The 21,116-nt window shown below is 36.7% G+C and overlaps 1 protein-coding gene across 2 annotated transcripts in view; it reads left to right on the top strand.

Annotated features, from left to right (window-relative positions):
• LOC136281562 (NLR family CARD domain-containing protein 3-like) overlaps positions 1–19,210 on the top strand; it is a 20,247-nt gene extending 1,037 nt beyond the window's left edge. The window contains exons 1-6 of one of the 2 annotated variants that reach the window (XM_066168195.1): positions 4,993–5,372; positions 5,860–5,961; positions 9,897–10,615; positions 10,906–11,562; positions 14,419–14,607; positions 15,360–19,210. In XM_066168195.1, the coding sequence (XP_066024292.1) occupies positions 9,910–10,615; positions 10,906–11,562; positions 14,419–14,607; positions 15,360–18,391 (4,584 nt within the window). In that variant the 5' untranslated portion in view covers positions 4,993–5,372; positions 5,860–5,961; positions 9,897–9,909 and the 3' untranslated portion in view covers positions 18,392–19,210. Of the gene's footprint in view, positions 1–4,992; positions 5,373–5,859; positions 5,962–9,896; positions 10,616–10,905; positions 11,563–14,418; positions 14,608–15,359 lie in introns of those variants that run through there. The other variant, XM_066168194.1, reaches the window with a different exon arrangement.
• The last annotated feature ends 1,906 nt before the right edge of the window (positions 19,211–21,116 follow it).

Here is a 21,116-nt window from a genome sequence, read left to right on the forward strand (position 1 = left end):
TCCCAGTTTCGACAAGATGGTCACATAGAACAGCCTTAAATTTTGTCACTGTCACTGTCACATGGAAGTCTATCCCAGTGGTTGACTGACCATGGAAAAAAGCTGTATGCTTATTGATTGCAATTTAAATTGCTTAGTCTTATGAAGGTTTTGGAGTTACCACTCCTTGAATTACGAGGTAAAGGAGTATTAATGAAAGTAGGAGTTTGCTATAAGAAACAGCAGTTTCATCTTGAGAACATAATATTAAATTTGTTTGCGTGAGTCTCGTGCTCAATGTGAAAGACTTGAGGGCTTTGACTTGGGCTTTTTAAGTGGGGTGGCTTATAAGCAGTTTTCAGTATTTCTGGAGTTGAGGTACGTACATGTATCATTTATTCCCTAGTCTCAAAATGAAGGAATGTATCATGTAATTCACAATAAGCAGGAGTAAACTAGAAAATTGATTTTCAACAACTACTTTGAAAACACATTTCCAATGTGGAAGCACAAATGAATATGGCCACTACAGTCTTTTGATTGATTTTCATCCCACGGGAACTAAAAAACTGTTCAATGTTTTGCTAACATTAATTGAAGTAAAATTAATTAGTCATGGCATCAGGCATCTGCGGTCGGATGGCCCATCAGGCAAAGCTGATGCCCGACAAAAAGTTGACTATTATTTTCAGGATTTCAATCAGAGCATATTTTTCCATCACAAGTTACAAGAGGAGATTAAGAGTATCAATTACATTTAACTTGAGAATTTTCCATATATTTAGAACAAAATACAGGAACAATTGTAAGATTTACAAGAAACAACCTAATAAGGCATATTGTGAATATATCAACAACTTAATTGAAACACCTATTTCAGATCAGCCTTGAGAAATTTTGGAGATTTCTTAAATCTAAAAGACAAGATAACATAGGGATAAATACATTAGAGGAAGATAATACTAATGCATCCAATAATAAGGCAATAAACAAACAATAAAGCTAGTGGGCCAGATGGCGTGCCAACATATCTTCTGAGAGAGCTATCACATGAGTTGGCATCCATCCTGGCTTCACTTTTTCAACAGTCATTAGATCAGGGTCAGTTGCCAAATGACTGGATTAAAGCTAATGTAGTTCCAATTTTGAAAAAGGGGAAAAGATCTTTAGCAAGTAATTATAGACCACTATCTCTTACTTCAGTGACATCTAAAATACTAGAACATATTACAGTATATGTCATCATATTTGGAAGTAACTGGAAGATCATAATGTGCTTAGTAATTTTAAAATGGTTTCCACAAGTGGAGGAATTGTCAAACCCAACTTATGATGGTAATACACAACTTCGTTAGTGCATTGACCTCCAAGAAACAGGTTGATACCCTTACATTCGATTTCTCTACAGCTTTTGATAGAGCACCTCATCAGAGGCTGCTCTATAAGCTGAGTCATTATGGAATTCAGTGCAGCTTGTTGTCCTGGATCCAAGTGTTTCTTACTAAGAGAACACAGAGGGTAGCCTTGGAGGGTGCTTCATCAAATCAGTGTTTTGTGAAATCAGGAGTCCCTCAAGGCACGGCTTTAGGGCTATTATTGTTCCTGATTTACATTAATGACTTGCCCTTATATATCTTATCAACAACAAGATTGTTTGCGGCATTGAATGTTTCCTGTATCATAGTATAAACAGTCCAGTTGACTGCCAAAACATACAGACAGATTAAGATATGTTAACTAAATGGGAGAAAGATTGGCAAATGTCATTCAATGTTGATAAATGCCACACCATCTACTTCTCCATTAAAAAATCTTATTTAGATACAACATATGTTCTTAATAATCATGTTCTAACTAAAGTCCATCACCATTCCTACTTATAGGTGTGATACTTTCTGAAGACCTTACATGGTCAGAGCATATTGCGCATAATTATAACATCAAGTGCCAAACAAACTCTTGGTATCACAAAGAGGAACTTTAGAAATGTCTCTGTAGACTGTAAATCCAAGCTTTATCATAGTTTAGTAAGGCCTAAGATTGAATATGCAAATTCTGCTTGGTATCCCTATTTGCAAAAAGACATACTGTACATTGTCTTGATATGATCCAACATAAAATCAGCAGCTAGGCTTTGTTTTAATAATTATTCAATGGAACCAGGAGTAGTAACTGATATGTTTAATAAATTGGAGTGGCCATCTCTCAAAGGAAGATGAATTCTCTCTCGATTATCAATGTTTCATCAGATTGTTTATCAAACTGTTGATATTGATAAAGATTTGTATTTAAGTAACTTTGAAATTAATTATCCTTTTAAAAATAATTTACTCCTTGTTCATTTTGAACTTGCTTCAAAGTTTTTCCAGCAGTGGAAATGCTCACTTAAACTAAAGTATGCCATAGCAAATTCATATTTTTTCACAGTTTTCAGGGGAAGTATGCCCCCAATTTCCCCCTAAGGATGGTGATGCCCACTGCATCCCATTTGAAGGTTAAAATGCAGATGAAAATCTCAGTCACAAAGATAGCAAAGGGAGGTCCTGCAGTGTGGGTTTTATTGAATTGTGTGGGTTCACCCTGCCCCATTTGACTTTTAACCTTTAACACCCTAAGACATTGGTATTCATATTCTCCACACTGTTCTCTTTACATTTCCTATGGAACAAACAAGGAGAATTTATCAAAGAAGTATATTTGATAGTGAAACAAAAAGAAGAGTCAGTTTAGAACATAGGAGCTACATGACAATTAATAATAATAATAGGTATTTTAATTGATGAAAATCTTTCTTGGAAAAACTACATTGACTGAAATAAGTAAGACCATGTACAAATGATTGCTACATGTAAGTTAAGATGCATTGTTCCATCATCTGTCTTCATAAATATCTATAAATCCTTCATTTTACCTAATTTAACTTATTTACTCCCTGCTTAGGGCAATGTGTCTAAAAAGTATATAGTAAACAAAATTGCTGTTGTCCAAAAGCAAGCATTGCATTAAATTTACCTTACTGATAAGAAAGAACATGCTATCCCCTTATTTCCCTTGCGAACTGAATTCCTAGGAATTCTCAAAAATTCCCAATTATGCACATGACCCTTGCAAACTGAATTCCCAGTTTTCTGGGAATTCCTAGGAATTCCTGGGAATTCTCAAAAATTCCCAACTATGCAAATTAACTCTGATTTAAAAAGCTTGGAATTACTGGGAATTTCTGGGAAAGGAAGACTCCAGTTTTGTGAGGACTTGGAATCCCTAGGAATTCTCAGCTTTACAAACTACCTATAAATTAAGAAGTGTGGAACTCTTGGGAATTTCTGGGAATTGATTGGGTCCACATAAATTCTCAGAAATTCTCAATACGTTGAATGTGAAGGTTTAAGAAAAGGAGTAATTTCAGAGGCTTAAAACTTTAGCTCAATAAAAGGTATGCTATACAAAACTTACCAAGAGATATACATACATGTATATGTTTATAACTTAAAGATCATGAAATTTATTATTCAAACTAAGTTTTAGTAAACCTTTACATTAATATGGATTTTCTCATGAACCAGCAGTCAGTTATGTTAAATGGAAATTGCCAATTAATCCAATGTACTCATATCACATATTTGCTTTCTAACTTCAAAGGACTCTTGGATTCCATGATCAAAAAATATTTTTATTGTGATGCAAATTAATGTCTCATGTTTACTGATGTGCCAAAATCATCAAACATTCATTAGCTGTTCCTTGGTACACAACTTCCACAATAATTAACAATAATTACATTGTTATCTACACTTAAAGAACTTTGTTAGTTATGAACATAAGTTACTTCCCTTACCTACATTACTGGTTGCCTTTGTTAGAAAACCTTGGAACAGCCAAGCTCAGGTGCCTCAAACACTGTCAGAGACTTTTTGTTGACAATATTTTTAGTAGAAATTTCATGCCTTAGACAAACAAATTCAACACCTAATTAAGCTTTCTTTTTTCATGATTGTTGTTGCTGTTTTTTTTTCAGTTTTTTGCTCTGTTTTCGTGACTAATTGCTGTAATTTGTGTTGCTGTTTTTATTCTTACAAAACATTATTGTAAGAGTTCCAATACTTATGGATCATCCACACACTTTGCAAACATTTGGCATGCAGACAAGACAGAGGTAGTCAATGTTCCCTTTGAGAAAAAACACCTTTTAAATGACATCTTCAATTTACTTTATTTGAAACTCTGATCTGAAAATATTTGTCAACAAGACTTGTTAGTAGTGAGAAGTACCAACCAAGTTTCCTTTCATAACTTAATTTCTTAAATGTCCCAATCACAGGATCTCCCAAAAAATATTACATCTTTTCATTTTTGGTGCAAAATACAAGTCCTTCTTTATATAAAAATGAAAAGTGCAATTCATACTTCAATAATAACAGCTCTAAAGTTTACTTGTTGTTCTTCTCTGTCTGTCAGCTATCAACAAAATTGTTTTATACTTCGGACAGTGCATAACTGTTTGTGAACCAGAGTTCCAACGCACCTCTGTAATCGCATATAGTTACTTCTGTCTCATGTACAAATGTTTCTCCTTTGTAAGACGCACTCTACTCTGTTGTCACTTCTGCTTTAAGTTCAGTGGAAACGACTGACTGAGGAATCGAGATGGCGGTATTGGAACGTGTTGCTGAACGCTTGCTATGGTCAAGCTTCGTAGATTTAGGTACTGGTACACTGGGATCATCTATGTATCTCTTATACTTCCTAATGTGGTATCCTTCTTTTATAAATATGAGGGTAAAAGACGATTTGTAGTCGCATTCAAAACTGTGATTGACTTGGGTTATTTCTCACCTTAGCCATGAACACAACTCAAGTGAGTTTCGAGTCCTTGTTTCCTCGACAACTTTCGGCCACAAATCGTGCATTTGTAATACGATCGATTCTTGTCGATTATTTCTACATAGAGTGAGCTCACATTATCATTTATATCACCAAGGTATCCATCGTCTTGAAGCAGAGAACCGGTCGGGGAAGTCAGAATAAAGTTGTGCGCTTCTCTTAACACTGCAATCGGCAAGCCAGCGGATGCACTTTGCTAGCCAATGACAAGTCCTAAAAGATCCACGTGATCATGCCCGTGATCGGAAACAAAGAAGACTCCATTTGGCGCTCATCTTTGAATGTACTTTTCATCGGTTGATCGTTTTTCTCAACTGTTTTGCTTAATATAACATTTTTAAAGATAGCTTTTATTGTGGTTCAATGGGAAAACGAGAACAGCGTGAGTGTTGTAAAAGAAAAGAAAGTCGTTGGCGCCTTGGAGTTAAAAGAAGGGAAAACAGTTGACATATTGACTGGTACAAACAAGGGTCGAGTGGCCATCTGTAAAGCTACGATTTTGAAAGTTTGTGGTGAGTAAAAATTGCGATATTCGTTACGTGATCAAAATCTTATAAAAGAATAGATGTAGCGGGTTGAATTAAGCTTACATAACGCTCGGCGCAACTGAAACTAGAATAATTCTGAGAATCGAATCGGTAACTTGCATGCCGCAGTTTCTTAAGCTTATGCCTTACAATGAAATAAACCTATCAGTAAGGTTTCAAGATTCCTCCAATCACGTTTGGGAACATTCAAGATTCATAATAGGAACTGTTATTAAACAAACCTTAGTACATAGAGAAGCCCTCCTTGATAAAAACAAAATAATGTATTCAGCCCTTTTTTAGTAAAATCTATGAGAGAGATGTACTAACTCCGATATAAAAGTCACTTGGTATAACAGAGATTTCTCAATTTGAGAATCCAATGAATGCCCTTTTCCTCATAGCCATCTTAAAGGCCTGGTCTGAGCTTTAAATATATATATTTAAATTTTTTTTTTTTTTTCAAATTCAGATGTCATGGAACCCAGATACAAAATGGTCAAGCTTCTTGTAGACAACCTCATTCAAGGCCAACTCATCGTGAGCCCAGGAAAAAGATACATACAGCAGCTAAGTTAGCAGTTTAGGATAACTTCATTCTAATTTATTGTTACAGTTACAACAAGATTTTAATCAAAAAATCCATTTTATTTGTCTGTAATTAACCCCTTCACTCCTAAGAGTGCTTGGTTTTGAAATATAATTTAAGATATTGTATTTTATGGAAAAGAATCAACAGATTTTATTCACAATTTGTGTCAAACCAAATTTAATGATTGATTAGGACTATTTTATATGAATAGCTGTAATTGAGGATTAATCCGTATGAAGTTTTCAAGAAAAGAAAAATCAGATTCCATCCTAATATTACCACACATTGATGTTAATAATGAATCAAAAATATTTTACATGTAAGCCTTAATTAAACTTCTAAATAAATTTCATTGAATACTTGAATTTTAGCTGGGTTTTTTAAATTTAAAGTATTTATTTTATATCATTAGCCTCACATTTTTGCTTAAAATTCCCAGTAATTCTTAAACATTCCTAAAAATTCCCAAAATTCCTCGAAATTCCAAGGAATTTTTTAGATTTACAGCTTTTCAGGGAAAGTCATTGGTTCTCTGAGTTGGAATTCGTAGGAATTCCAAGTCCTGTTAGCAATAAACTTGGAATTTCTGGGAATTTCTAGGTTTTTAGAACCAGAGTTGTTATGGTTGGGAATTCCTAGGAATTCCCAGTCCGAATTTACCATGAAAATTCACACCTTTATTCCTAGGAATTCCAAAAGCCATTTTGCAAGGGCAGTGCTGGCTTGTTGTGAATGACATAATGCATTCCTTCATTTTGAGCCTAAGGAATAACTGATACATGCCTGTCCCTATACTCCAGAAATACTGAAAACTGCTGCTTATAAGCCGCCCCACTTAAAAGCCCAATTCAAAGCTCTCAAGTCTTTCACATTCATCATGAGACTTGCGCAAAAAAATTTAATATGATGTTCTCAAGCTGAAACTATTGTTTCTTACAGCAAACTACTGCTGTCATTAAGTAACTATGAAATTAAATTTCAAATGTTATAAGTTTACTCCTGTTTACTTTGAACTTGCTTCAGAGTCTTTCCAGCAGTGCATGGAAATGCTCACTTTAAGACTAAAGTATGCCATAGCAAATTCATATTTTTTCACAATTTTCAGGGGAAGTATACCCCCATTCCCCCCTAAGGATGGTGATGCCTGCAGCATCCCATTTGAAGGTTAAAATGCAAATGAAAATCTCAGTCATGAAGGTAGCAAAGGGATGTGGGTTTTATAGAATTGTGTGTGTTCCCCCTGACTGCCCCATTTGACTTTTAACCTTTAACACCCTAAGACATTGGTATTCATATTCTCCACACTGTTCTCTTTTCATTTCCTATGGAACAGACAAGGAGAATTTGTCAAAGAAGTATATTTGATAGTGAAACAAATAGAAAAGTCAGTTTAGAACATGTAATAGCTACATCAATAATTAATAGGTGTTTTAATTGATGAAAATATTTCTTGGAAAAACCATGTTGACTGTGTTGTCACTGAAATAAGTAAGACCATACAAATGATTGCTAAGCTGAGATAGATTGTTCCATCATCTGTCCTCACAAATATCTACTGTATAAATCCTTAATTTTACCTGATAATTAACCTATGGACTCCCTGCTTAGGGCAATGGGTCTAAAAAATATAATTATAGTAAACAAAATTGCTGTTCTCCAAAAGCGAGTTTTGTGTTTCATTTACCTTACTGATAAAAAAGAACATGCTATCCCCTTATTTATAAATGCAAAAATTCTACCTATCACCATCACATAATATGAAGTTGAATATAAATTAATGCTTGATGTTCATAACAACAGTGCACCTTGAATCTAACATCATTAAACCTTTTGTGAGAACATCAAACAATTATACCTAATAGTTACTCGCTCATCAACATCACAACTTGTTAGGATTAAGTACTCTAGGTGTCAAAATCTGGAATGAGATGCTAAATGAATAGAAAAATTTGTCAAAGAAATCCTTCAAAAAAGAAATAAAAAAGGCTCTTGTCAATATTCTAGAGACTGAAGATTCTTATATCAAGCCTGATGAGATAATGGTTAAATTTAAACATGGCAAAATTAAAACAAATTGGACTTGCAGTTGTACAATATCTTTGGTGCACTTAGATACACAGGACTTTTTCTCTTTTACAATGAATGTCTTTCATTTTCCATTTTCATTTCTTGTGCATATTTTAATGTTTTGCTTTACATGATTGTATTATTTTCACATTTATTATTGTCAACAAAATCTGCTCAAAATTTTCAAAATTTTCAAAATGTTATTTTTTTTCTCTTAAGTTAGAGAAACTAGTTTTAACCACTTAAAAGTTAAATTTGCTGAAAAAATCTTAAAAAGAAGGTGAAATACAGCAGAAAGAATGTTGCAGGAAACCTGTACAGAAGAGCGAAAGGTGTCATAATTGTAAAGACCTCCAGCAGAGTGTTGATGTTTTCTGTGGGTTTTTGTTTAGGATCTCAATTTTCATATATTATTTACACCACATCTTGTACTGAACATTCACTGGGAATCTCTGGCATATTTTGCAAAATGTTGAGTAACGAGAGTCTTCATAAAACAGCCTAAAAGAGTGGACTAAAAGTGGAAGAGAGCATGAGCCAAAGAAATTGAAGTTAAGTTGTTCATTTTCACCAGCTCGCTTGATAACTTTTGGATTACATTTAACTTGTGTTAGTCACAAAATGACCTTTCCCACAAATTTCAAAATAGTTCTTTGTCAGGAAGCTTGCCAGGAGGTTCCATGTTGTGTTTTATTGGTCAGCTGCATGACTGCATTGACACACACTTTTTAAAAGGAGGCAAGAAAACTGTAAATTTCTTTGGAGGCCAAAAACTTGAGGTTTGCTATCACGCAAGTTACCTCTACATTAATAGGGTATGTAGATTTGTTAGATTTTCATGAAAATTACCTTGAATGTTCCTCAGATATTATCACACAGAAGTGCATAAGGCTTGAATGAAATTTGAAATATTTCTCTCACAATTTATCTGAGTTTGACATCAAGGGAAATCCAACCTCACAATACATTTTCTCAGGAACCAATGGGAATATTGAGATTGCCTGACAGTCTCTTTGTTATAGCCCATTATCTGCTGAGTGATACTGTCTAGTTTGTTTCAAGGTCTGGGGTAATATGTCAGGCTGGTAATTCAGTAAAAGCAAACACCATCAATGTTGCATTTAAATGCTTACATGCCTACCAAAATAAACAAAAACTGTGAAAAGCTTTGTTATTTCCATAGTCTGTACTTTATATTAGGTTTACTGTGATGTATATTTTTCTGAGTTTTCTGTTGTAATCTAATCATGTGTTTAGCATCAAGTACATATAAACAGATATCAAATATTGTGCAACAGAGCACATGTAAGTTTTCCTTGTACCTTTTGACTTTATCTTTGATTAAACTAGCCATGATCTACTGAAGATCTCTGTTTATTACAGTTTCTTTAATAGTAGCATGAGTTGGACAATTTTTCCAGAAGGCAGCCTATTTTGTTGACAATAACCTAATTAAAAGTAAAAAAATTGCCCCACCTGGATTAGCAACTGCTATCTGCAAGTTGAAGGAATATTTTGTATATTGAATATGAGAAAATAGATAAAGTGTGACATGAGAAATTCAGGAACATTTTAACTTTTTGATGATCATTTCCTTTATTCTTGTTACCCATACTTTTGATTCAAGGATGATACTGTAAGGAGAAATTAGAAGCCAATCACAGCTCTTAGAGGTTAAAGGGTTAAAATGGAAGATGCATCAAACTTATTTTATTGATCTGTTGTGTGATATTTAACTCATTTTGGAGTGTTGTAATATTCTGGTGTTGTAAAATTAGCATTGAGTAATGATTTTTGTGTGTGCTCTGTATGTTGCCTTCCATGTATTAATAACAAGCATTTCTTTACAGAGGACTTAATTTCATGGCTTCTGCTACCCCATTGCATCCTTCTACCAAGGAGGCCTCTAATTATGCCCAGCTCTGTCGCCTCCTTGTTAAAGTTGGATCACTTGTGCTAAGGGATATCTTTGACCGGGTGTGTCCATCAGAAAACCTTTATGCAGTTCTGACTAATCCCACAAACCATGCCAAATTGAAAACACTTCAAAAGAAGAGAGTCCTGAGTACTTCCCAGTGGGAGAAACTGTATCCTGCTTCCAAATCTTCAGTTTCCTCAAAGGACTTCGACACCTCCCTACTGCTAATTCTTCTAAAGAATATCTGGGGTCTTACTCTCCCTGCCTCTGACGGGAATAACCTTCCTTCAGGATCAGACACCTCTCCAGAAGCTGGCATCACTCGCATCAAGTTTTTCAGGGACAGAGTTTTCAGTCATGCTGCTAAAGCTTCAGTTGATGATCCAACTTTTAGTTTGTACTGGAACAACATCAAAGACACCTTTGTGCGTATTGGAGGGACCTGCTATGAGAAAGTCATAGATGATTCTGCACTCCATTGTATGGATGCTGATCTTGAAGAACACTACCAAGAGCTTCTGAGAGAGTGGTTGAAAGATGATGACTGCGTCACAGACAAATTGCATGAAGACAAAATTGTGAAAAAGGCCAGGAAAGGAGGGGACATGGAGGATTCCTCTGACATTTCTGAACAAAATTCATGGGAGAGGGGTGTGTGTAATTTTTTTTTTAAACCTGAGTTTTAAACTAACTTTGTAGAGTCAATAATGTACAGCAAGTCATACTAGATTGTTGGATGAAATGAATTTTGTGCAGATTTTTCTTTAAAAGTCACAACTATGTGTGATTGAAGTTTTGAATCTTTATTCCCTTGATACATCAACAGTATCCATAATTTGCTTTTTTTTCTTCATCTTTCCTATCTTTTGATTTCTATTTGGGTTAAGCTATTTAATTGTCACATACAAATGTTTAAAAAAAACTACAACCTTCTTTTTCAGAGACAGTAATAATGCCAGGGGAAAATACATCAGCACAGACTGGCAATAGCAGCCCACCAGAGCTCAGTGTGAAACTTCCGGGGTTGAGTGATCTTCCAACAATCTCTAATCCTTGGGAAACTGTTGAACTTCCTGTTGATATTCTTTTATTAACAGTGGAAGACTGTGAGTTCTTAAGCTGCTTTGCCTACCTGAAGAAACCCTTTAAGAGTTACCACATCAGTTCTGGCCCTGTGTACTTTGGGTTCATGGGTGATGATCAAGGAAAGAAAATGAAAATCGCATTGATGAGGTGCTCCAAAGGTCTTGATGCTCCTGGGGGTTCTTTGTCTGTTTCAAAAGATGCCATATTGCTACTGAGACCCAAGGCTATTTTTTCTGTCGGTGCCTGCAGTGGTTTGAACAGCAAAAAGGTCAAGTTAGGAGATGTGGTTGTTTCAGCAAAGCTGATAACAGCTTCACTCAAAACTCCCCCCAGCAGAGGTATTGGTAGCCTGATCAAACATGTGGCTGATGGGTGGAAGGCACCTTTACATAATGCTGATGAATATAATGCCAAAGTGCACTGTGATGGGGTGGTTCTGAGTATCTCTGAGGCAAACAGAGACATGATTAGGAAACATCCTGAAGCAATCGCAGTTGAAATGGAAGGTGGAGGTGAGAATCATAATAATTCAAATAATTGATGAGCCAAGCACTTTTGCAGTTGAAGGAAGTGTTTTGAAAAACACTGCTCTGGTATTGTCTCTGTTGGTTCAAGAAATAGCATGTACCATATAGCATGCCAAATTTGCAGGAATATTATATATTGGATAATAATAGTGATTTTGTGTTTGGCTGGGGTTGGAAGATTTTTTTGCAGGTGAAGGTGACTGAATACTTCTTCTGGCTAAATTGATTGTGTTCCTTCAGGGTGTTGTGAATTGTCTCACATTTGTCAACTGAAAAATGTAGAAAGTATTTTGTTGAATAGTTTGAGAGTTGAGGAATAGTATCACAGTCCCTGTTAACACTTAAACTCCCATGAGTGACCAAGATAGAATTTCTCCTTACAGTATCAACATGATACCAAGCCGATAAGTGATGGGAAAAGGAAAACAGGTCAATTAGGGGATTATTGGTTGATCCAAAACCAAATTCTCCTAACTTACATCACAGGACTTGTATAACAGACATTAACCCATTAACTCCCAAGATCTTACTGGAAATTCTCTTTACTGTCTGCGAAATGATTCTCATTATGTTAGTTTGGAGAATTTGGTATCAGATAAAGTAGTAATCCAATAATTGACATTTTTCTTTATTCTCATCACTTGTCTGCATGATATTGTATAGATATAGTAAGGAGAAATTCTCACTTGGTCACTCATGGGAGATAAAGGGTTAAAGAGAATTACCAATGAGATCTTAGGAGTGAAAGGGTTAACTCTATCTGACAGAAGTTTGTCTTTTGAGAAATGTTGAAATTTACTTATGAAACAAGGTGAAGCCTGGGCCGAATTGTTCAGAGCTGGGTTAAGATAACCTGGGGTAAGTGTGAAATCTGATTTAAGATCTGAAAGCTTGAAGAGCCAATTCAGTTTATTTCTTTTTTACTACAATTCGATAATTGAATGCTCTAAAAACAATGGGTAAAATTATTCCAAACGGCTTTTGAACATAGAAATATAGAAACCTGGATTAAAATTTAACCTTGGGTTTGCGCTAATCGGCCTTTGAACAACTGGGCCCGAAGAATAATTTTACAGTCTCAGTGTACAATTTTTTGTTAATTAACGGTTGAAAAAAATTAGATTTCGGAACTAACTAACGTCTTTCTGCGATTTGCATGTTTACAGAAAGGCTAGAGTGTGAATCTTTTTGAGTTTTGATTGACCAATTATTTTAAGGATGCTAAGAAAATAAGCTTGATATATAGTTAATAATAAATAATAATAATAAAAGATTTATACCGCGCCAGTATCCTACTGTTCAAAGGCGCCTACAAGAAAAAAAACTTAAACATTAACACTTAAGACAGCTAATATTAATTATAAAAGGCTTTTCTAAAGAGTAAAGTTTTTAATCTACGTTTAAAAACAGACACAGACTGAGCATTTCTAATTTCACTTGGCAAAGCATTCCATAATGATGGTGCTGCTACAGAAAAGGATCTTGCGCCATATGTTTTCAAGTTATAGGATGGAGAAACCAGAAGGTGCTTGAATGATGAGCGTAGTTGACGCGATGGGGTGTAAGATGTAAGCAGATCACAAATGTACGACGGTGCCAGGTTGTTAAGTGCCTTGTAGGTTATAAGTAAAATCTTAAAAATAATACGTTGGTTAACGGGAAGCCAATGAAGATTGAAAAGAACAGGCGTAATGTGATCATGCTTTTTTGTAAGTGTGACGAGGCGCGCCGCGGCATTCTGGACGTGTTGTAGCCTTTTTATAGCGTAGGCTGGTAGGCCATACAAAAGGGAATTACAGTAATCCAGCTTCGAAGATACAAACATATGAACCAGCAATTCAGTAGTGGTCGCTGAAAGATATTTCCTGATATAGCTAATATTTCGCAAATGATAAAATGAAGATTTACAAATGTCAGTAATATGATCCTTAAAGCAAAAATGGCTGTCGAACATAGTGCCGATATTCCTCGCCTTTTGCACGGAAGGAATAGTCTCACCAGCAACTGAAATTTCGTGAAGGAGTGGTCTTGGAAGATGTTTAGCGGAAATTACCAATAATTCAGTTTTGTCTTTATTTAATTTAAGACGATTAACCATCATCCAATGACTGATTTCATCCACACAGCTCTCGATGCTAGAAACCGCTAGATCCCTATCACCCACTACGGTTGGTTGGAAAGACAAGTAAAGCTGTGAGTCGTCAGCATAAAAATGATAGCTCAGGTTAAATTTCTTTACGATATCTGAAAGCGGTGAAGTATAAAGCAAATACAAAATGGGTCCCAAGACAGATCCTTGTGGCACTCCACATTTAAGGTCATGTTTCGTCGAAGTACCACCATCAACGGAGACATATTGCGTGCGATTCGATAAATAAGATTGCAACCATAATAGAGGCTTCCCAGCTATCCCAAACCGTACACGTAAACGAGAGAGGAGGATGGTATGATCGACTGTATCGAAGGCAGCGGAAAGGTCTAACAACAGCAAAATTACGATTCGACGATTATCAATGGCAGAAAGAATATCATTGTGAACACGAATAAGTGCAGTTTCAGCACTGTGATATTTCTTGTACGCCGACTGGAATGTCTCATTTAACTCATAATCGTTAATGTAGGAGATAAGTTGATTAGCTACCAATTTTTCAATTGCTTTGCTAATAAATGAAAGATTCGATACCGGACGATAATTGCAGAATTGAGTATGATCCAAAGAAGATTTCTTGAGGAGCGGGCGTAACATTGCAACCTTGAGTTGCGAAGGCATCTGACCAGATTCCAATGAGATATTTATGATTTTGGAAATGAAAGTTAACAGACATGAATGATTTTTTTCAGGAGTGTATACAGCAGCTCACGATTTTAAGACAGAATGGGTGGTAGTCAAGGGCATCAAAGACTTTGCGGATGAAGTGCAGTCTTCAAGTAAGAAATGGAAACAAATTGCCTGTGTGATGGCAGCATCTGTTGTGGCCAACATTTTGAATGATCCGGCCATATTCCAAGATTGGCCTCACTTTCATGCAGGTATTGCTTTCTGTCTCAATCTTCTCTTTTTACAGGGATAGGTCTGACTTAGATCTAAGTTCCCATTGCACATTCTGGAATGGATTATAAATCAAGGTGATTAATTCAGTAATGGTTCTCAAATAGGAAATTAAGTTACCCTTATTTTGAGTTTACATTCCAGTGGGTTTAACAAGGTCTCTGAAGGTGGTGGAAGAAAAAAACATGTGATTGAATTGAGTGATGTAACGATGAATAACAATTTACTCCATGAGCCTGGCGAACTGGCCTGTATTGTATAGTTAGCGTGGTTTAACTAACACAACCAAAATATAAAAAATTCAGAGGCTAATGACATCTACCAAAGTGATCTGAAGTGATTTGATCCATGTTCCTGGACCACTAAGGAAAAAAGAGACTCTATGGTGAGCTGGGTCCCTTACGAAGTAGCGTATAAAATTGACATGATAACTTATCTGCACCGGATATTCATCATGTCGAGTTCAAAGTCTGGGTAGTTTCCAAGCCCCTCCTCCGTGCAGTGTTCTCAAACTTTTGCACACAGGCAGAAATGTTTTATTTTGCAGTTATGTTAAAAATATCTAATAAAACAATTATTGATTCTGTTTTTACATGCTATAATGAATTCTTAAACTTCGTTCACGATATCATGTTCAACATCATCCAGTAATTGCTTACCTTTCCGAGAGTCATGGCGTTGTATGGTGTATCGCTAAGAATGCCTCAAAAACTAATAGCCGATTCTTTTTCAGATGGATTTGACCCAACTGAAATTATTAATAACATTCGTCAACACTACAAAAATCGGGAAGGTTGGCTGGCACCGTTTCCCTGGTGTGAAGACTTCCACTTCTCCTTTGACAAAATCTACACCAGACTGAAAGTCATCTACAGAAAGAAAACAAGAGGAACACCAACAGACCGAGTTGTCACGATGTCTGAAATCTTCAACCGGCACGAAGAATGTGAAGAGCCAAGAGTAGTGTTAATTGAAGGGAAGCCTGGTATGGGAAAGACCACTTACTGTAAAAAAGTTGTTGTCGACTGGGCCACAGGAAAACACGCAACCGGAAATTGCTTCACAAACTTCGTAATAGTGCTTTTGATCAAATGTCGTGATGTTGAGTCTGGCCTTTGGGAGGCCATTGAAGATCAAATTCTGCCTCGAGAAGTTGGTGAAGACGAACGCGAGAGATTCTTCGACTTCATTCGCCACAATCAATCTAATGTTCTTCTGATACTCGATGGATTGGATGAAGTTTCTGAGAAGAAGCTACCTATGTTTTCAGAAATTATTCAAGGCCGAGTACTGCCAAACTGTCGCGTGGTTACTACGGCACGACACGAAGCTGGAGTCAAAGTTCGAAAATACTGCGACACACTGCTAGAGATTGAGGGATTTACTGAAGAAGATGTAAACTCCTTCATCAGAAAGTTCTTCAGAGACAAATCAAAACTGGCCGAGCAGCTTATTGCACACCTATGTGTTGATTACAGGTTATATGCAATTTTGACGAATCCTCTCAACACTGCGCTTCTTTGCCTGGTCTATGAAGATTTGAACGGTGTATTTCCTGAAAGTAGAACGAAGCTGTACATGGAAATAGTGGAGTGTGTACTAAGAAGGTACAGAACAAAGCAGCAACTACCAGAAAACGGTGAAGACCTTGTTGACCTTTACGAAAGGCAATTGAAACACCTTGGTTCGATAGCTTTGAAAGGTTTACTTGAAGACAACTTGGATTTTGACGAGAAGGAGCTTGGAAAACACAAAGCAAGCGATTTACCTGGATTTGGATTTCTGTCAGTTCAGCCTGGAGGCAGTAAACTAAGACCCACTAGACGTTATAGCTTTCTTCACAAGACTTTCCAAGAATTCTTCGCAGCATTCTATCTCAGTTGTCAGCTTATCCAGAAAGAAAAAAGCTTGAACAGCATAGCTGCTGACAAAAAATATCGCCATGAGCTGAAAGAAGTGCTTCTGTTTACATTCGGTATGCTTGCAAAACGATGCGAGGAAACAGCCGTAAACCTTCTGAAAAGTATAGCAACAAAAGAGAGAGACTTGACTCTTATATTAGAGTGTGTTGATGAATGCAAAAAGGAGAACAAAAATTTTGTTAAAAAATTGGCTTCCGCTGTCGGTGCTTCTCTTCAAATTGAAACTCTTAATTTTTCAGATGCAGAAGTAGATGAAACTGTAGCTGTCTTTTTAAGCCACGTTCTTAAAACAAATACCACTGTGACAACGTTGAATTTAGATGAGAATATAGTTGATGGTAAGGGTGCTGCTGCCCTGGCCGATTGTTTGAAAGATAATACATCGCTGACAACGTTGGGTTTGCGTGGAAATAAAATTGGTGATGATGGTGCTGCTGCTCTGAGTGAGTGTTTGAAATATAAAACATCGCTGACAACGTTGAATTTGGATTTAAATGGAATTGGTGCTGATGGTGCTGCTGCTCTGGGTGAGTGTTTGAAACATAATACGTCGCTGACAACTTTGAATTTGAGTTTAAATGGAATTGGTGCTGATGGTGCTGCTGCTCTGGCTGAGTGTTTGAAAGATAGTACATCGTTGACAACGTTGGTTTTGAGTGAAAGTGAAATTAGTGATGATGGTGCTGCTGCTCTGAGTGAGTGTTTGAAACATAATACATCGCTGACAACTTTGAATTTGAGTTTAAATGGAATTGGTGCTGATGGCGCTGCTGCTCTGGGTGAGTGTTTGAAACATAATACATCGCTGACAAAGTTTGATTTGGGTTCTAATGGAATTGGTGCTGATGGTGCTGCTGCTCTGGGTGAGTGTTTGAAACATAATACATCGCTGACAACTTTGGATTTGAGTTTAAATGGAATTGGCGCTGATGGTGCTGCTGCTGCTGCTGCTGCTCTGGGTGAGAGTTTGAAACATAATACATCGCTGACAACCTTGAATTTGAGACGTAATGAAATTGGTGATGCTGGTGCTCCTGCTCTGGGTGAGTGTTTGAAACATAATACATCGCTGACAACTTTGAATTTGAGTTTAAATGGAATTGGTGCTGATGGTGCTGCTGCTCTGGGTGAGTGTTTGAAACATAATACATCGCTGAAAACGTTTGATTTGGGTTCTAATGGAATTGGTGCTGATGGTGCTGCTGCTCTGGGTGAGTGTTTGAAACATAATACATCGCTGACAGCGTTAGATTTGTATGGTAACAAAATTGGTGATGCTGGTGCTGCTGCTCTAGGTGAGTGTTTGAAACATAATACATCGCTGACAACCTTGAATTTGAGACGTAATGAAATTGGTGATGCTGGTGCTCCTGCTCTGGGTGAGTGTTTGAAACATAGTACATCGCTGACAACCTTGAATATGAGACGTGATATGATTGGTGATTACGCTCCTTTTGGTGAGTGCACGCGGGCAAGTAATACATGGTTCACAAACTTTGCTTTTCTTGAATATGGAATTGGTCATGAGGGTGCTGCTTCTCTGGCTGAGTTTTTGCGAGAGAATACATCGCTGACAACGTTGAATTTGGAGGGTATTAAAATTGGTGATGTTGGTGTTGCTGCTCTGGGTGAGTGTTTGAGACATAATACATCGCTGAAAACGTTGGATTTGGGTTCTAATGGAATTGGTGATGATGATGCTGCTGCTCTGGCTGAGTTTTTGCGAGAGAATACATCGCTGACAACGTTGAATTTGGAGGGTAATAAAATTGGTGATGTTGGTGTTGCTGCTCTGGTTGCTGCGCGGGGGTGTCATCCATCTCTGAAAGTATACTTTTGGTAAAATAAACCCTTCATAGAACGTGGCTACCTTGCCTTATGACCAACTTTAAGAAGCGTTTACGTCAGGAATAAGCAGCGATTACTGACTCTGACCTTGAACAGGGTAAATGTACAATAACTTCTATTTATCGATATGAGTATTAGTATAAGACTTACGTAGCATCTGTTTGCCAAGATTATTTACGTTTGTAAGAGCTGTTATAAAAGCTTGCACGTTTAGAGACCGTTACACTTTATTACAATCTTATCTATACAGCTTTTACCTTTTCACGTTTAATTGATAAAGCTGATAAAAGAAACTATGCTTCATCTGTAACGCGCGTGCGTGTAAACCACCAGATTATCCGCGCGAGGATAATTTGGAAACATTGAACTGCCTCGGATTTTGTTGTAGTTGAAAATCGGATGTAATATATTTTTTGTCTTTAGCAATAAATTCTGCTCACATATTTTTTCTTGAGAGGGATTGTCATAATTGATTAAAGGTTAGAGTAATTATTCTTTGGTGATCAGTTTATTGATTCTCATAAACTTACTTCAGTGTGATAATGTGCTGACACTTTTAAGTCCTGTGAGAAACTTGAAGTTGATAACTCTTAGGGTGCAAAGATTTAATTAATTGAGTTGTAGCCATGTTGTATGGTAAGACTCTTTATGATGACTATATGAGGCTTTGTTGTAGGCTATGAAGAACAATTTAGTTTTCGAAGTGAACTCTTTATAGAAAAGTTGTCGCAAGATATTTTTTAATTTTGTAAAGATAAGTTTACTTGAACCATTTATGTATTTCTTAAGACGTAACTGATTTAAATAAAGGTATTTTCAGTAGAATTTCAGTTTTTCTCCTCTGTTTTTTGTTGATGTGTTTACTTTTTTTGCGTTCATCCAGAAAGTCCGTTTGATGACGATGCTCCTTAGCCTGCTGCTTCCTTTCTTCAATTCCCTTTTTTCGTTTGATATTTCTTGTAAACTGACCCATGGTCGATGCAATTTGGATGTTTTAGGGGGTGGGTTTTAATCTGCTTACACAGAAAAACTGGGTGAAAGAGTGACTTGTCTTGCTAACTGAAATCAGAGAATACCTATGGCCAACTCCTGCATAGAGTTCTTCATCTAGCGATGAAATATGGTTGTGAACCTGTAATTATGTTTCTTGCAGCAATGCAAGGTTGCTCTTATCTCAAAAGCCGAGCATGGTAACCATCAACTCCGCTGAGAAATAAACGCATTTATAGTCTTTAGAAACATCACAAAATAGTATCCTGCGTTTATCGAATTTCTGTTCGCAAAATTTGTCAAATTTAGACGCTGCAATCCAAGTCTTTCTTCGCCTGCGCAAGCCAAATTTTGCTATTTTCCATTCATATGTCACGTTCCGCCTCAGCTGCTCAAGAAATGGTTGAATTGCAGCGTAACAGTCTTTGTTTACAGCCTTAATCCTCTAACTCCCAGATCAAATTTGTAATTCTCCTACTGTCAACCATACAATTCTTATAATGTTAGTTCAGAGAATTTAGTTTTGAATCAACTAATTATCCCTAAATTGATATTTCTCTTTATTCTCATCACATATCGGGTTGTTATTGTTTTTTTAGAGGGCACGGTAACGAATCTTGCAATCTGATTGGTTCTTTACCCGGTCAGTATTTTCCTATCTCTGCCCACGGGCCACGGTAACGCTTTCGTGAGTCGCCGAGTACATCCCAACTTTCGTTGTCATTTTTCATAAATATACCTCGTTTTCCTGCTGGGCAGTATTTTTTTAAGCAATCACGTCGGTCACTACCTCAAGCCGATAAATAACTTATGAAACCTCTCTTTTCTTTCTATCGAATCACTTTGGTTGACAGAAAAATATTGGTTTCAGAATGAATTTGTATAAACAATAGTGTCACTACGCTGGTTGACAAGCGGCCAAAAACCGTCTGCAATCATGATAATAGAATACAGCCTCTCATTTTTGCCATAGAACTTGTAACGGGAGTTTTTTGCTCTAATCTTGACCTTAACACCGCAAGCGAGAAATCGTCTTTGTCCCTTTTTCAGTCTTGGTCGAAATATTTGTTTAATGCACGCGAAATATTTGTTTAATGCACGCGAAATATTTGTTTAATGCACGCGGTTCTTCTGGACCGTACTTGCAACTGCCATTTCTTCTTTACTACTTGAGTACGATGTATCACAACTCTTTAAGAGCTTGCTGAAGGTAGACAGACATACTTATTGGACATTATTTCAAGAGTTTTTCAAAGCTGACTGATACAAAATTGCAAGAGACGTGAGAGATTTGTAAGTGACAACTGAGAGTTTTCACAGTTTTCTACGTTATCGCCGGCTGGCTCGTTACCAGTCTACCGGGCACTTTAAGGACAAATTAAAAGCACTTTAGGGCCCGAAAAAACCGAGCTTCATTTTTTCAAATTTTTCTTCTGTCGGAGTTGGTTTGAATATATAATAAGCTAAATACATACGCAAAAAAAAGTCCTTGTCATAGGCACCTCTTCCCCATCACGCACCAGGGAGGGGAAGTCAATTTTAGAAAGAGGGGTTCAAAATTCTCCCAACCTCTCTCCCACCGTCATCAAAACCCACCATGTACCCTTGAGGAAAGTGAAGTTTACAAAAGGAGGTGCACATTCTCCTTCTGACATCCCCCTCCCCCTTCCCCTTCTCCACACACACACACACACACACACACACACACACACACACACACACACACACAC

This window comes from Pocillopora verrucosa, chromosome 6 (genome assembly GCF_036669915.1).
Source record: "Pocillopora verrucosa isolate sample1 chromosome 6, ASM3666991v2, whole genome shotgun sequence".
NCBI lineage: Eukaryota > Metazoa > Cnidaria > Anthozoa > Scleractinia > Pocilloporidae > Pocillopora > Pocillopora verrucosa.